Below are 17,671 nucleotides of genomic sequence, written 5' to 3'. Positions count from 1 at the left end.
TCTTGGTAAGCTCAGTAAAGCAGCTGTTTTTTACTGTTCTCTGGAGAAGTGGAGGTGTTTTTTCCCCACTTACCCTGCAGGCTTCTGAGTAAGTGATGGGCTACCCCAGGTTGTGCATTTATAGAGTCATAGAAATGTTGGAAAAGACCAACAAGATTACAAAGTCCAAATCCAGTCCATCCCCAGCTTGCCTGCTTAACCGTGTCCATCAAGTGCCACATCTCCATGGTTTTTGAACATCTCCAGAGACAGTGAATGTCTGACATTCTCTGGGCCATTGGAGACTGTTGTGTTGGTAGGCAGTTTGGGGCTGTTGGGGCACCACCCTTAATGTATGATCCTTGAGGTCCCTTCCAACCCAGGTCATTCTGTGTGATTCTGTATTGAGGTAGTTTTCTCAGCCCAAGGGGCTTGGGGCTTCTCCAGCCCACCAGAAGTGCCTAAGCTTGCACAGCTCTTGGTGTGGGGTACACCCCAAACTGCCCTTAAGGAGCAGCAGGTCTCTGGAAGAAGTAGCCACAGTGGGTTCAGCTTTTCTGAAGAGGGAAAGGACAGAAGAGTTTCTGAATGCTGCACACAGCTGTGCATCGCATTGGGAACTTCAGCACAGGGTCCGGCGTTTCCTAGACAGTTCGTATGGCTGCCATGGAGAGGCAGAGCCATCTGCTCACTGCCTGCCTCCCTGCCTGGAGCCCAGCTCAGGAATTTGCAGATCACTGTGCATCCCTGTGGCTTTTGGACCCCTTGGCTGCCTTCCAGCAGATCTGACAAAGGAGGAAACATCTCAGTGCTAATTGCATTCCTAAAGGTCCTATAAAATGAGGTAGTAAGAGGAAGGAGAGGCCCTGGTGAGAGCATCATGCTTTGGCCACTAATGAAGCAGGACTGGTTTGCTGGAGGCCACACTTTGTTAGCTGCAAAGCTCAGACCCTTATTTGCAGGGGGTGTGAGTAGTACAGCATCTCCTTTACTTTGGTGTGTCTATGGAAATTTCCTTGTCTTCACCACTGCTGACACAAAAAGCTAACATCAGCAACAGCGTGTCAGATTTGCAAATACACTCAAATACCAAAACCACTTCTGAAAAGGGATTTAGGAAATGGCAACTCAACCGAAAACCCGTGGCTTGTTGCACAGACTATCTGCATAGACTGCAGATAGAAAATGCCCTGTGGAAACCACTTCAAAAACTGCTGAGGGTATGTAATCTTTCATGGCCTCTGTAGTTATATCTGACTGCTTCCCTTTCCTGGGTCTCTTAAATGGGGAAGAACTCCGGGTTTTCAGCCTATGCTGGCACGCAGTGACATAAGGCTTTTGTTTGTTTTGCTACAACCTCACATTAGAAATCACACTCCTGCTTCTGCAATTTGTTCTAGGATTTCCTGGTTGCAGGCGCCGCATCAGGGTTCAGCATCTCCATCCTTGTGCTGGCTCTCATGGGAAGATGCTGCCCAGTGCTGGTGCTGCAGTTTCTGGTTGTGCAAGAGACACAGAACACACTAGCCCTGTGCTTTGAGGGCAGTGCTCACATCTGATGGCACCACTGGCATCTCTGCCTTGTGATTCCTGACACAGCCTCTTACTGTACTAACTCCTACAGGCTGACACTTGGCCTGGAAGCAGATCTTTTTCCCCACTTGCTTCTGAAGTTGTCATGTTTGCTTGGACCAGGACTGGTGTGCCAGGGAAGGGTCCAGATGCAAGAACAGAAGGAACCCAGCTGTAACCATTTCTTTTTTTCATCTCAGCAATCTTCATTCCTGCCACGCTGGCTTTGTGGTGGGTGAGCATGGCTGGGGTGGGGAACTTCCCCATGCCTGCAGTTTTGGCTGCTTGGCTGCCTTGCCATCCACAGCAGGTGGTGAATTGCCCCGAAAGGAAAAGGATGCTCTGTGGAAAAAAGAGGGAACAGAGCTTAAACCACATCTGCTGTGTTCTCTGTCGTGTCAAGTTTTGCTATCTTTGGGTGGTTTTCTTTTGATTTGGGGAATTTAAAAAAAAAAAAGATTGGGGTATCGAGTGAAAATGCAGAATCTGAGCGCAGATGCACATCACTGCCTGGAAATGCAGTAAGGTTTATAGTGTTGTTAGTGTCACAGGGCTGTGAGTGTCTCTTTACCTTCCTCCTTTGCATCCTCCCCTCCCTGGGCAGAGATGAGTACTGTGTGCCCAGTGGTACTTCTCAACAACCAGCTGATGTGGTGCAGGCATCTCGGGGGTCTTCCACTTGAGAGAGGAAAAAGGAAACCTCTGGTTTGTGGTGTACCCTTCCAGTCGTAGCCCATAAGCATCACCTGGTGGGAGCTCTCCCCCCATGAAATGTTTTGGCTTTGATGAGAATTTGCTGCAGACATTTTGTAATAAGCCAAGCCCAACTGGGGGGCCTCCTCTGCTCTCCTCCTTTATCTGGGTTAAGCTGCTAAGCTAGGCATGTTCCATTTGCTCTCACCACGAGGATTAGCATGAAGAAACTGGGGGTCATCAGGTCAGCTCTGCTTACTCCAATCATCAGGGGCAGCCTGGAGAGATGTAAGGTCTGAGGCAGCAGAGCTTGGGGCCGTAGGGATTAAGAGGATTCCTTCTACTACTCCCTATGCTGCTGGGCAATTGGGAAGGACTGGAAGGGCATGCAAATTCATAGTGGCTCTTGCAGGTGAGAGGGGGCCCTCCCTGTGAGTCTCCAGAAATCTCCTTGCTTTTCCACCCTTCCCCAGCCTTTCTCTTCTGCTTCCTCTCTGCATTTCTTTCTTTTTTAACCTGGTTTCTGTTCCTCTCTCTCTGCAATGCAGTCCTGAGACTGTGTTCTGTGTGCTGGGTTCCCATCCTGCTCTGTGCCAAAGGCAGGGAGCTGAAGTCCTTAAATAGCATAAGAAGCCTTGCACCTAGCTCATGCCTTCCTCTTCTAGGATCTCTTTTCCCTCTTATACAAACCTCCTATTCTCATCCTGGACTTCTTCTTTGGGTGCAGCTCTGGGCTGGATCCTTAGGGATCTCCCTAAGGCTGCACTCCAGCAGTGCTGGGGGATTCCCCAGGGACCATATGTGCTTGGGGAACACCCATATTTGTCACCCATACATGTGCTGGGCACCTGCTAAGGGGTTTTTCTGTTGCCAAAGCCATCAGAAACTGACAGATTTGGGATTTTGTCTCCAAATGATTGAGCTCTGTTTCTCCAGAAGTCCCATTCCATGCACAAAAGGGAAATGCCAGCTTTTCCTACCCCTCCTTTCCCCCTGCCCAGGCCTTCAGTGCTGTTGCAGCCCTCCCCAACCCTGGCAGCGATCCCTTCAAGGACCTGACTGCACAGAGCGCTGCTGTTCCTGCCGCTTTTCACTTGGGGTTTCTCCTTGCCCTCCAGCAGGCCTTTTGCAACCATTAATGCATGCTAATGAGGCATTAAATGCCACGGCAGAATTAAAAGAATACAGCAGTAATGCTTTTTACATCTTTGCGGAAGCCAGAATTCTGCCTGGGGGTCTGTCTTAAAGCAGCGGCAAGAAGTGTCATCTGAAGGCACAGGCACCTGCCTGACCCCATGTGCACATGCAGCTGCCCCACAGACTACTAGCTCCAGAAAGCCCCCAAAATATGGATGATACGGACTTGGAAAGCAAGCTATGCTGAGCACATGCTCCACAAAGGGAGATGATGGTGTGAGGTGGTCTTGCCAAAATGCCTTTGTGTCTGATTCTTTTGGTGCCTGGGTTTGACCCTTCTGATTACAGTAATTAACAGAAAGAAGTGGTTGGAAATGAATGCTGTAGTTTGGGTTGAGAGGCTAGCAGTCTAAAGCAAGCAGGTGAGTGAAACTGTGTTTCTTATTGGCATGCACAGACAGCCCCTGAATTTTGCTCGATTGAGAACAAACATGAGACCTAAAAGCGCAGCGCAGCTGTGGCTTCTTTCCCTTTTTCTATATCTTATTTTGAATGAAATTCTGGCTTCTTTCAGCTTTTTTTGGGAAGGGAGAAATCCATCCCCAAACCATGGGCCTTTGGTGAACTTGCACCAGATTATGTGTTTGCATCCAAACACAGAACTGGGCAAGGCTCCCACAGCACTGGATTCTGCAGTGAAAGAATGTCTCTTTGCTCTGGGGACCACTCCTCGTAATGAGGTCCAGCTGAAAGGACATTCAGCACATTTGTGCCTCGGTAGGCTGGGAGTAAGCCTGCTTTTCATTTTAAGGATGGGCTTGAACCGTAGAATTTGACCCTAGAGTTCAGGCATTTGGGATCCTGCAGCTTTGTTTTGGAGCCAGGCTTTATTTTAAGAATAAATCTAAGGGAGCTGGGTGGTTTTTTTTGTGTGCTTGCTGAAATCCATCCCTGCTGACCTGCCATGCTGTGCCTGCAGAGATGGATCAAGGAGTATGGAAGTGGGGGTGATGGATGCCCTGTCCCTGGTGACACTCCATGTCAGGCTGCATGGGGCTGTGAGCACCTGGTTGAGCTGTAGGTGTCCCTCCTCATTGCAGGAGAGCTGGACCAGATGGCTTTTAAGGGTCCCTTTCAACTCAAAGGATTCTTTAGTAAGTGGGGGAGAAGCTCTTGGTTGTGAACCTGTGGATCATCATGTGCAGCAAGGAAGCTTTGGTAATAGGAATTATCAGCTATTTTTGCAGTGCCTCCCATGCCAAGCTCCTAAAAGGTGATGAAGCCATGGATGAGCATGTATGCAGTGTGGTTGGGTTACTTCAACCCACAGTTGTACTGGAACCATTACATCCATCCGTCAGGTCTGACAGCCCTGCATCACTCCTGGCAGATTTAGCAGAGTTGGCTGCAGGACCTGAATGCTCCCAACTCTCAGCTGTGGGTCCCCATCCAGAAAGCCACGTGGGGCTGAGGTGCTCGTGTAAGCAAAAGTCAGGAGATTTGTGGAGTGTTGAGATTTCTTAACAAGAAAACAAAAAGGCTTTATTTTAAGAAATGCAGGAAATGATACATCAAAAAGCTAAAATGGGCAGCAAGGACTCATCTTGTGACTGCATTTCAGTTGCACTTCTGTAGGGGAGAGGAGGAAGATGAAGGAAGGCTGGCAGGGCTCCACAGGAAATCCGCTGTGCCTCGGCTCACCAAAGTGAGCCTGCAGTTCACAGAGCCCTGAGCTCCCTGCCCAGTTCCTGTTTAACCCAGAAGCTCCCAAGTGAGGGAGAAATGGGAAGGATGAGGGGGGTGAGAACTTTTATCACTGGGGTGCTGATGGTTGGTGATGCGGCTCATGTTGTCCAAGGCTGAAGTCACAGCTCAGGCATGGATTTCTTCCTCCAGTTTTGCTTTTATTGGTCTGCATCGCTGGTGCTATTTTCAGTGGTGGAACTGTGAGCTCAGCCAGTACTAGGGTTGAGTAAAGTATTATTTAAAGCCTCAACGATTCGTGGCCAAAACCTGTATGCTTTGAGATATAAATACCCACTGACATTAATGCAGTGGCAGGATGCACAAGTCTGTGGTATCTTGTGTAATTAAGATACAGAAAAGCTCTTTTTCCCTATTATCTGCCTTTTATTGCTTGGTTTGTTGTTTCAGTGCTGTGCTGTGGGTAGATGAGGATGGGTGAGAGCTCTTCTGGCACTAGTGGAGGCAGTTGGTGCACACGCCGCAGTTTACACTGAGACCTTGGTGCCCTTTTGCAGCAAGGACACTGGGCTGGGGTGCTCCTGCAGCCTGCAGGACAGGGGAACATCTCCCATCCCTGCTTCATTAACTTCCCCAAGTCCTCCCTGCCCGCTGGTGCCGAGCATCTGGCAGCGCAGTGCTCCTCAGCCTGCGGCTCCTTTGAGTCATGGAAAGAGATTAGTGGCAATCCAGATGATTTATTTGCTTAAGCAGGCACTGCCAGAGCCCTTTCCCAAACGGAAAGTTTCCAGACTCTCCCAGCTTCTTCCGCTGCCCTTCTCCCTCCCATGCAAACTGTGATGGACCAGAGGCACCGATCCTGCACTTACACCACAGGGCCGGCCCAACAGTGCCTCGTGTCTTGGCTTTGGCTGCTCCCTCTATTGTAGGCAGATAATTTCGGTGCCTTCAACCCTGGGGAATGCAAACAACACGTAGGGATGTAAGAGCAGCGGTCAGGGCTCAGCACTGTGTGTAAGGGATGGCATTGGTGAGGCTGTGCATTGCTTGGATGTGCTTGTTTGTCTTAACCAGGTCCTGCCCCAGCTTTCCTCTCTTTTGTTTTGTGGTGGTATTGTTGTTGTTGTTTTTTTTTTTGCTTTTTAGAGCAGTCATTCAGGTACCCAAGGATGACAATAGCAGGTGCACAGAGTTTGGGAGGTGTTACCCCACACAATTAAAGGTTGACTGGAAAGTACATTACCAAAGTCAGAGGGATCTTGTCATTTCCCGGCTAGATGGGGATCTTTTAAATGTCTCACATCCTCTCATTTCAAGGATGGGAACAGAAGAAAACATCTTGTTATGTTTGGAGCACATAATGAATGTATTTTGGCTTTGCAAAACCGCTCTAAGAGACCATGCAAATCCAAATGGCTTCAGGGTTAAAGACTGTGCTGATGTCCTGCACAGTGAGTGCTGCAGGAGCAGAGGGGGGCCTGGAACACACCCTCCTCAGTGGACCTGAAGCTTTGTTTTCTTCTCAAACATGAATCTGGGAAGCAAGATTGGGTTCATCTTGGGAGTGAATTCCCATCTCCGGGGCTCTGGCTGTACTGTGAGGAGCAGGTCCACTCCTGCCATGCTCACATGAGGCATAAATGCATCCCACCCAGCCTTCAGACCATGCCGGATGGGAGATGCAGGGCACCACAAATGGAGCACTTGGTGCTTGCAGGAGTGGCTGCTCTTTCAGACTGGTTCAGGCAGATTGTAATATCTTTGCTGCTAAAGGTCAACATGGAAATTCCCATTCTTGGCTTGTTCTCCATGGCGAGCTTTTTGCACTTTGAGCCAGTGTGGCCAGGCAGAAAACACATGTCAACATGTTTTTAAATCTCAGGCTCACGCCCCACACTTAGTCACCTTCATATAGAAAGGCTGCTTCTCTGCAGAAACCAAAGCTGTTTTCTCCAAGAGGCTGTTTCTCCATTTCTCTGGTTGCAGTGCTGGAATAGGACACAAATTTGGAAGCTGTTGTTTCCCTTCCCCATCTCAGTCTGTCCAGGCTCCATCCCAGCGTGCCAGGGCTGGAAGGAATGCAAAGGAACCTTGCTCTCCTGGACTGGCCTGGCACCAACTACTTGCATATAGCAAACCATTTCATGAGCAGCAAGACTTCCAGAGATGGATTTCTAGCAGATTTGCATCTTGTGCTGGGCTCTGTGGTGTCCAAGGGGATTAAGCTGATGTTAATGGTGCAGGGCTGCTTTTCTTAAGACAGGGAATGGCTTGCACTCCAGTCTGGACCTTGGTGGTGTGAATGCATCAGATTTAGGCAATCTTCAGAGGTCTTATAAACACAGACTCCTCCCTCTGGTAATGTCTGTGCATACAGGTTGGCTCTAATGCAAATGATGGGAGAACAGAAGAGGCTGCTGGGACAAATAAGATACCCGCAGAGCAGAAGATGCTCCCAGGCCTTCTGGCAAGGGGCACAGCTTGATGCTTCATGGCCCCTCTGGTGTCCTTGGGGCGATGGGAGAGGCAGAGCTATCAGCAGTTTAGTGCTGATCAGAAGAGCATGTATACAATTTATCTGGTCTGAGCTACTCAAGGCTGTTTCCAGTGGGAAAACTGAGCTGTAATTAGGTTGCTGATGAGCCTTGTGGACAAATCATGCCTTCAAAAGCATCCCTGCTCCTCAGGACCAACCACAGAGGAATTCCAGCAGTGTTTCCAATGAGCTGATGGATACTGTTTCGAAACCAGCTGCTGGGCAGCCAGCCATGCCACTTACTGTAATTGAAAGCCTTTAAGCCTGTTGATTTGCTCAGGCTGGCCCTTAACGCCAGCTCTGCAAGGGGATGCTCTGGTAGGGGAGGACCCTCACAGAGACACCGACGTCAAACAGCACTGCTCAGGATGCTGCTGATGCCCTTCTCACCACTGTGTTCCCTAGGCCATGGAGAGTGTCACTGTGGGGAGTGCAAGTGCCACGCAGGGTACATCGGGGACAACTGCAACTGTTCCACTGAGACCGCCGGCTGTGTCTCCAGCGATGGGCAGATGTGCAGCGGCCGCGGCAACTGCATCTGTGGGAGGTGCCAGTGCACCGAGCCCGGAGCATTCGGGGAGACCTGCGAGAAGTGTCCCACCTGCCCAGGGGTCTGCAGCACCAAAAGGTACACATGGGGCTTCAGGAGGGACTCCTCGATGGGGGGGGAGAGGGGTTCTTTGGTTCCTTGGAGGCTCCTGCCCACCCAGGTAGAGAAGGTCCCTAATGTCCTGGCCAGCTGGGTTTGTATTGTCTCCTCTCTGTCAGTGCTTCTGGCACTGATTGTATGCCGTAGAGCAACAAGTGTTGCTGTCCAAGTTCTCATGGGTGTTCATGGCCCCTTTCATTTTAGTGCTGAATCTACTCTGTAGGCTGGCAGCCCAGATTTGCTGAGCTGAACATTTCTGGGCCCAACTAGCTGTGAGATATAGAGAAGGGGCTGGCTGACACCTTGCAGAGATGGAGGTGCCCTGGACATCAGCACCTGACTATGCTTCTGCTTTGATCTTAGACAGGAGGGATTTTGCAGTAACTGATATGCAGCTTCCTACATGCAAAAGGCAAACAGTCTCCAGACCTACAGCTGTTTGCTTCTTCACTGAACCCACCTCTGGAACAAATCCATCCTTGTAATGAAAATGGTTGAGCCTGAAGCTTCTCTTTCCCACCCTCTTTCCATACTCAGTCTTTCTCTCTGTCTTCCTGAAGGGACTGCATTGAATGCAAGCTGTTTAACTCAGGAAGACTGGATAACCAAACCTGCCAAAAGCACTGCAAGGATGAGCTCATCACCACTGTGGATGTTCTCAGTAAGTATGCAGCTGAATCACAGAATCATAAAATCATTAAGGTTGGCAAAAACACAAGGATGATATAGTCCAACTATCTCAGCTGACAGCCCATCATCACTATGCCTGCTAACCGTGCCCCAGGTGCCCACAGTTCTTGTACACCTTGAGGGACAGTGACTCCACCACCTCTCTGGGCGGCCTGTGCTATTGCATCACTGCACTTTTGGAGAAGAAATTTTTCATAGTTTCTAACTCAAACCTCCCCTGGTGCAATATGAGGCCATGATGATAACTGCTGTTAGGTTAGCCATTAGTACATCCTTCTGGGCATGCATTTGCTATGTGCAGCTGTAATGCTGCCTTTCTGAGCTCACAGCTACATGAAACCCACCCAGATCTGTCCAAAAGATTTGCTTCTCCACCTCACCTGAGCAGGTCCAGGGCTTGTGTGTGTAAGACCCATTGTGGCCAATGCAAAAAGCAAATAGAACAGGATAAGATCAGGTGACAGGAGAGATTAGATGAGCTCCCCAGAAGAGATTAGATGTCTCCCCAAAATGGCATTATCTGATCTCCCTGAGAAGTCATCTAGGAAGAGGTATCTCCTTGTCCTGCTCATTGTGATCTCTTTTGAAGGTTACCTCACACCATGTCCCTCAGCAGATGCCTTTTCCCCTCCTTTTCAAGCTTCACTCTGGCAGCCCCTGGTTGTTGTTTTATGGGATGGAGGGGAGCCAAACAGTGAGAGCTTCAGTCCTGACCTTGACCTTGCCTACAGCCCTTGGAGCTGGGACAGAGAGGCCAGTGCTTCTGGATCAAGCAGGGATATGTGGCCATCCATGTCTGACATTTCTTGCTTCTCTTCCATTGTTCATACGGTGTACAAGTGCTCTACCTTGCTTGTCCTTTCTCTCTCAATTAGCAACCAGCAGGATTTCCTACCTTTTCCTTTGGGAGGCTTGCTCTTGCGTTCCCCATCCTCACTGCAGCTTGCTGGAGAATGAACCTGTCCCAGCACACTGTGAAAGGTTACAAAGCCATCTTAAATGCTTCTGACCCATATGAAACTCCCTTCTGATGCTTGGCTGCCCCATGTTTCTAAGAAACAAGCACATACTGGGGATTAAAGCTTAACTCTCCTGCCTGCCTGTTTCACAACTCCAGAGCCAGCCTTTGTGCTGGCTGCGCCCTGGGAGGTGAGACTGGGCTGTGGTTGGCCAACCCCCTGTTGCTTTCAGGGGAAAATGGCCAAATCTCTGTTTTAAGACGTGTTGGGGAATTATGCTTATTTTTCTGTTGTGCTGCCGCAGTCTGATCCTGGGTGGTGCTGAGATTTTAGAGCTTGGAACTTGGAAATCTGGGCTGCAAAATATTCCTAGAGAAAGTGCACAGGGACTCACAGGCAGACCCAGCCAAATCCTCATCCTCAAGTGTTTCTGTGATGTAGCACGTGTTAGAAATCCCTGCTGAAAGGCTGAATGCTGGTATTCGTCACTGGCAGACAGAAGACACAGGTTTGCGCTGTCACAGCAGTGGAGCACTCAGCACTGTTGGGATGTCCCAGGTGCCTTCTGGCTATGGACTGAACTAGAGACCACCTAACTCTACAAGTCCACAGCTAAACCATGTCCCTTAACACCACATCGACACTGCTCTTAAATACCACCAGGGATGGTGGCTCTACCACTTCCCTGAGCAGCCTGTTCCAATGCTTTGAAGCTTAGTAAAGGCCAGCAGAAGTCATTACTATTGAAACTTTAATCTTTTAGCAGAATGTTGGTGCAAGCTGAGGCTAGAGGCATAGGGGCCTGAAGGAGCCAAGACATCTGCTCGACAGCATATAGGGGCATTAGTCAAGAAACTCACAAGTATTATCTGTATCGACCTAATTAATCTCCAGCTCTGCCTTTGGTGCGACAGGTGCAGGCAGAGTGGATGTTCATGTCCTGAGGCGTGAACAGCTGAAGGCTGTCTGCAGCAGTGTCCACTGGGCTCCAGGCTGTTGAAATGGAAGGCGTTATTCTCCCTGCTGAAGGCAGATCAAAGGCGTTGAAAGGAAAGACAAACAGAAGGGAGAAAGATAAGGAGCTGGGATAGCAGTGGTCATTAATGCCATCATTTCTCAGTGTGACAGCCAGACACAGATGCTAGTGACAAGCAGAGCATTTTTCAGGTGCCAGATCCTCAGTCATGTTTTGACAACCAATATGACAAAGTGGTCCAGATCCCTTTCTTGAAAATGCCATCCCATAAAGGCAAGAGGTGCTCTGCACGGCTGCCTGGCATGGCTGGAGGTGCTGCCCAGCAAGAGGATGTTTCCATGAGCAGGGGAATGCAGGAAGGGCTAAAGGTGCACATCTCTGCTGTATGGGACCTGTTGAATCAGGGCCTGAACCTCTGATTGACCACCTGAGGTGAGCAATGAGTCAGCCATGGGAGCACAGGTGAAGGCAATTTCACCAGTGAGACCAGAAGGGGTAGAGCCTGGCTGTATCTCTCCTAGACCCCATTTAAGGGCTGATTGCCACTGGGGAAGGTTATCTTTCTAGAGATTGCTCTTGGAGTTTTCTCTGCAAGCCTACACAGGTGAGCATTTTTCATTTATTTCCAATTATCTCTTTTTAATTATACCACTCTATTCTTGTTGATTATACCTCTTGGAATCAATTTATCTCTTTTCTCACGGCTCCCCCCATCTCCCCTTTCACACAAAGCAGGATCCAAGTGTGCTGGTGATTTCAAGGAGCAGATTTTGTTCCTTTTGTTCCTCCGTTCTTAGGGTGTTTATCTTGCTAATTCCCCAGGCCATTTCCTTGTTCCACCAGTCTTAATCTCAGGCCTTAATCTGCCTTGCGTCAGGACTAGGGGCAGCTGCAAAGCAAAGGTACCATGGTAGAGGCTTTTAGGCTTTTCCTAATGCTTTGCATTCTCCCTTCCCCCACATGATGCTGTTTCAGCTCTCCCCACCGCTGGGGCTGGGCTATAATGTGCACCATATGTAGGACAGGAAGCCCCTCATATGGGAAGGAATGCACAGTCCCCAGCATGACACCACACCAAAAAAGCAAGGGCTGGCTCTGATGCTGGGCCTCTGAGTGGAAATGAGCCTCTCCAAAGCACCTGGCTGAGAATGAAGGTGCTTTGACATACGGGGTGTGCTGTTTAAGTCACCAAGTTGCTCTTAATATTCCAGAAACAGATGACCCCAGTGCGATCCTGTGTGCCTACCCAGTGAACAACTGCGTCATGAAGTTCACCTACTCGGAACTCGCCAGTGGGAAGTCCAACCTCACTGTCCTTAAAGAGCCAGGTTGGGCCTCCTCCATTTTCCCTGTTGACAGCATGAGAGGGGACAAGGCTGCACGCAGGTGCAGAAGAATTGAGCTGATTTAGCAGGGCTGAAACACAGAACCAAGTGCTTCCAGTGTGTTTAATGAAAGGCCTCTAAGAGTGTGATATGCACCTGAGCTGCCAGCATTACTAGCAGGTGGCCTAAGAGCTTCCTGCCAGATCAGGTTGCTGAAATGAAACAGAGCCTGCTCAGGAAGCAGCAAATATGCCATACCCTGGTTAGGAGACAGAGCCACTGGGAGGAGAAACATGAGGTGGGAAAACAGGAGCTACTGTTCTGAAGTGAGGCTGCTAGGCATACCACCACAGGTCCTGTGGATTTCTGCTTTTCCACTAACCAGCTCTGTTCCCAGCAGTGCAGTACCTTGTCCCAGCCCTCTCGGAACAGCTGTCCCCTGCGTATTGCTTTCATCCCATACAGAGCATGTTTCTCAGAGGAAACCCCATATGGCATTGCAGGAAGAGCTGGCAAACACCCAGTGGGAGCTTATCATGCTCTGCTTGGGTCCTCTTGAGGACACAGGCCAGGATGGGAAGTCCTAGGGGAGGCACATTTTATTTCTTTGAGGCCGCAGCTTGCACTTAATTGAAAGACCAGTTGATTAAGTTAAAGTGGTTAAGATCCCTTCCTTTATGGAGAGGACTATTGTTTGTTTTTTTTCAGTTCAGTCTCTGCTTCCAGTGCTGCCCCCAAAGCCACTTGCTCAGCAGTGCTCTTGTTACCCTCACCTGGGATGCATCTGCCCCAGAGCTGATTTCCTTCTGCCTCCTTTCCAGCATGCAGCTCGGCCCCCAGTGCCATCACTATTGTGCTGGCTGTCATTGGCAGCGTGGTGCTGATTGGCACCATCCTGCTGGGGCTCTGGAAGCTGCTCGTCACCATTCACGACAGGAGGGAGTTTGATCGATTCCAGAGTGAACGCACCAGGGCAAGATATGAAATGGTGAGTGCTTTGGGTACTGCTGGGTGGACCCTTGGCATTGTAGTAAACAACTGCAATGATGGAAAACAGGGAGATGAATGTGTGTGTGCTGTGCTTGTGGGAACATCAGGTGGACAGGTCTATGAGGAAGCATTCTGGGAAGGCTTCCTGGCCATGGGGTCACTCAGCATTTGAGGGTATCAAATGGGACATTAGGTAGAGTCTGTCAAAGCCATATCTATAGTTATATGTAGAGCAGGAAGGGGAGAGTGGAAGAGGCTGCCCAGAGAAGCTGTGCATGTCCCATACCCAGAGATGCTCTGGGCTGGATGAGGCTTGGAGCAAATTGATCTACTGGGAGGTGATCCTACCCCTGGAACCAGATGGGCTTTGAGATCCCTTCCCAACCAACCATTTGATGATTCTGTGAGATTACAAATAGCTTTGCCATGACACAGGTTTTGTTCTTTGTTCATTTTTCCAAAGGCATCCAATCCTCTCTATCGAAAGCCCATTTCTACGCATAATGTAGAGTTCACATTCAACAAGCTCAACAGATCTTACAATGGTACAGTTGACTGATCAGGTCTCAGCACGTGGGACCGCTGTGGACAATTGCTTGACTGCATTTGCTGCTTCTCGACTTGAAGATGGGATCCTCTTCAGGGGAGAGAATACTTTACAACAGGATTGGTCGGTGACGCGAGCCTGTTATTTGCACAGTAAGGAGAAAAGCAGCGTGTGTGCTGTCTGATTTGGGACGTGCCGATGCCACAGCAGGCTCAGCAGTTGTGCTCATGGATTCTGAGCCCTGTGACTCCACAACCCAGGTTTCTGGACCTATGAAACCTGCCAACGAAGAGAACCAAGTGCCACATTGCAGCTTTAGACATATCCCATCCCACTAGAAAGGGTGAGTAGGTCAAAATCAGGGGAAGCCACGGCATTGCAGGTTGGGAGGGGGGAATTAGCCTAAAAAGAGGAGGGTGTTGGAAGCATTTGTGTAAGAAATTAGGATACAAGAGTTCTGCAGTCTTTAGGATTTTTTTTTTATATAAAAACAAAATAAAACTATTGTGCATATATGATGCTGAAAGTGGAGTCTGTTGAGCTTAATGAGCCCCCATGCTGATGGACTGATTGACCCGGGGCACCCTGCTGCCAGCACAGCATGTACTGCTTTCTTTATCAGCAGTGCCTTATCAGCTCGAGCGCTGCAGCCAGGAGCTGTGGTGACACTGCACAAGGTATGTTGACTTAATGCTGTGGTGTTGACTGAGGGCAGTGACTGCCAGAAGCAGCTCACGTTCACTGTTTTTCGATGGCAGGGAGGCTGGGGGGAAGCCCCAGGGACATGGGAGTTTGGTCAGAGGAAGTCTTAAACAGCGAGCACCACTCCTGGGGCTTCACAAGCAGGCATGCAGCCTGCAGGGGGGCAGCTGTCAGCACAGCGTGCCAGCTTCACGCCAGTCTTTGAGGGCTGCACAGCTGAGGTTTTAACACAAATAGAGCTGGAAGGTCCAGACAGGTTGCTGGTTGAACCTAGTTGAACCTAGTGTTGTTCCCCTGCCCCATGTTTTCCTCTGGAGCTGAGGTTTATGTTACCCCAGATGACAGCTGCAGCATTAAACCCCCGCAAGCTCTGCCCTGGGAGCGCAACAGGCCAGAGAGAAGCCAGAGCTACTGCTCTGCTTCTTTTCTTTTTTTCCTTGTCTCTTCATCCTGAACAGACCATGCAATACTCAGCTGCAGGAAGCTTGCCAGGGGAAAGCAAAAACAAACTGTGCTCGTTGTTTTGACTTGCTTTTCTCATTGGAAAACAGCCATGAACCCATCCTTCCGGATTTATTTTTTTTTATATATTTGTTTTTGCCTCTATAAACAGGAGCTTCTACTTGCTCAGTACAAACAGCTCTCCTTCAAGAAGCTTATAGGCCCCCTCTTCTCCTGCCAGTAGCACTGCAGGAACACAACAAACCCCACTAAAAATAGCTCAGAATGGGGATTGGTAAGAGTGCAGCAAGTTGCACACGGTCAGCAGGGGATCAGGTGTTCTTAAAAAAAAACAAAACAAAACCCCAAACTGTGTTTTTTTTTCTTCATGCTTGAATTTTTAATTCAGAATCCAGCACATCCTTTGGATGATCTCCAAGTCAGACTGAGCAAAGGTTTCTTGAAGTAGCACAAAGGCTGGAGGGCTACAGAATGACACTGAGGTTGGCACAGGAGCTGGAAGAGCAGAGCTGCCCAAGGCACACCATAGCTGTGCACTACTGTTCTGCATGTGCCTCTCCCTGCAGTTTCACAAGAAATAGGAAAGGTCTGAGCACAGCCAAGGGCAACAGCAGCTGATAATGTGGCCAGCTGGCTGCAGCAGCCAGTAATCTCATAGAAGCACAGCAGCTCTTCAGGGGAAGCTAGTGCTAACTGCATGTTTCCTACCTGGTGCTTCAAGGCCAAGCTCTACATCCAAAGGGCATCCTACATAGGGCGCAGGTTGGATCTGTTATAGATCAGCTTTAGCTTGGTTTATTTTGCTGCCACACACAAATCAACGCTTTCCCGGGCAAGGAAAGGGCAACAGGAAGGAAAGTGGTGGGGAAGAAAGGAAGGGCAGCAAATTTCTGACCTTCCTTTGCCACCAAGACCAGCCAATGCTGTGAATACAGCTCTGCTGCAGTTGCGTCTAAAAAGGAAAGGCACAGCCTGTGCCCCCTTTTCCAGCCTTTCTTTTGCAGATTATCTTGAAGCTGTGGCATTTCCCAGGACGTCAGCATGAGCTGAGAACACAGGCAAGAGTAGCAGCTCTAGGAAGAGAAGCCTGGCTCACCACGAAGGGGTTGTTTGGGTGGAGCAAGGGTTGGGCCTCTAGATCAAGTTTGCTTTGCATCACTTCTAATATCAGAATCTTTATATTAGTTGATTGCTTGTTTTTCTGAGCTCTCCTTCCAGGTTTAGCTTCTCCATAAGATTGCACATTAAAAAAAAAAAAAAAAAAAAAAAAAAAGAAAAAGCCTAAGTGATGCTCAGAGTAGGAAGGTTTTACTTTACTGTATAAGCAGATCTGCCTTTACCCTTGGAGAGGTTAATGCCAAGCTTAGTCATGGGAATGGTGTATTTCAGTCAGCAGCAGTTTATTTGTGTCCCTAAATACACGCAGCCTGACCACAGCTAGCATTCCTGAATGAAAGCTGAAGCAGAAGGCAGCAGCTGGCTGCATGTGATGGAAAATGTCAGCATTTGTCTGGCCAAATAGGAGTCCGGATGCCATTGCAACATCAGGTCCTTGTGTTTCTGCAGCCACAGCTGGAGGCTGCTGTGCAGCCCTGGCCTGGGGTCTCACCTGCTCTCATCAGAGTATTACCCCATACTGCAGGTGTTTCTGGGACTGTGTGTTGAGAAAGGCCAATCAGGGCCTCCACTGCACACTCCATTGGCAGCTGTGTCCCCTGCACAGCAGAAACTTCTCAGTTCGGCTCTAAAACAACCTGTCAGCACTGCAGGAATGATCAGGCTTCCTCCTCTCCTCTGCACACTGGCCAGCTTCTCACATCACCCTGCATTTTCACAGCCTGATCATGGATGAGCTTATGAGGAAAAAGTCAGAGCAGGACACGGGTCAGGCAGAAATGAAGCATCACAAATGAGTCAGCCCAAACCCACAGACTCACTGCTCTTCGCCTGCAAGAGTCTGAGAGAAAGCTGAAGCTCGAGCAGGCAAGAACTGGGCTGTAATTTGTGCAGTTAGTAAGACCACGGAGCTGCACTCATCACTGTGGCACAGCCCAACCGTGACCTAACAGCTATTACAAACAAACAGAGCGCCCAGCCCTGTCTGTCTGTTCAATTACAAATCTTCCAAAACAGAACATTTCCCCAAGCTGGTGACTCCAAAACTCAGAAATGGAAACAAACTTCCTCTGGGTTATTGCACATTCCTTCGGTCCTTACTGTTTCTTAAAGGCAGTGCTTGTGTTGCCTCTTGAAAGCCCATACAAACAGCTTTCCACGTCCACTTAAGGGGAAGTGGTTCAGTTATTTTCTTCTGGAATTAGGTTTCAAATAACCGTTCATGAAACTGTTTATGGAAACAAAAATATGAGCTGTCAACTACTGGCCAATAAAGTGACGTTTGATCAGACCAAAGAATGAACGGCAAGACTTCCAGATTCATATATTATAATGCAAATGAGTTTTGTAAATTGTGACCTAGTTCCCATGTTAGAAGCAGTTGGGACCAACAGCAGGAACTATGCTCTGAATGCAAGCAGGGGGGGAAGCAAGGAAATTAACGTTTGTTCTTAATTTGAAATGGATATTTAATCGTGTTCAGGTGCCACAAAAAAGAGGCCCACAGGCTTGTTTGCTGTAATCACTCCGACACAAGAATGTGTGTAGGAGGTAGGAGCAAACGTGGCTTTGTTTTGCTAATTGAAATGTTTCACTGGTGTCAAATGAAGCACCGGAATAGAACTTACTTGCTA

The 17,671-nt window shown here is 49.0% G+C and overlaps 1 protein-coding gene across 2 annotated transcripts in view; it reads left to right on the top strand.

Moving 5' to 3' along the window:
• Positions 1-14,270, top strand: part of ITGB5 (integrin subunit beta 5) — a 39,055-nt gene extending 24,785 nt beyond the window's left edge. The window contains exons 11-15 of one of the 2 annotated variants that reach the window (XR_014947911.1): positions 8,027-8,249; positions 8,831-8,931; positions 12,107-12,223; positions 12,929-13,208; positions 13,674-14,270. Coding sequence is in view for 1 of the 2 variants with exons in the window: in XM_015868641.3 (XP_015724127.3) it covers positions 8,027-8,249; positions 8,831-8,931; positions 12,107-12,223; positions 13,042-13,208; positions 13,674-13,769 (704 nt within the window). In the remaining variant the exon portion in view is untranslated. The remainder of the gene's footprint in view (positions 1-8,026; positions 8,250-8,830; positions 8,932-12,106; positions 12,224-12,928; positions 13,209-13,673) is intronic. The other variant, XM_015868641.3, reaches the window with a different exon arrangement.
• The last annotated feature ends 3,401 nt before the right edge of the window (positions 14,271-17,671 follow it).

Source organism: Coturnix japonica, chromosome 7 (genome assembly GCF_054131305.1).
Source record: "Coturnix japonica strain WE chromosome 7, WE-NBRP24, whole genome shotgun sequence".
Taxonomy (NCBI): Eukaryota; Metazoa; Chordata; class Aves; order Galliformes; family Phasianidae; genus Coturnix; species Coturnix japonica.
The sequence above is the reverse complement of the archived record's forward strand: the minus strand, read 5'-3'. Positions and strand labels throughout refer to the sequence as shown.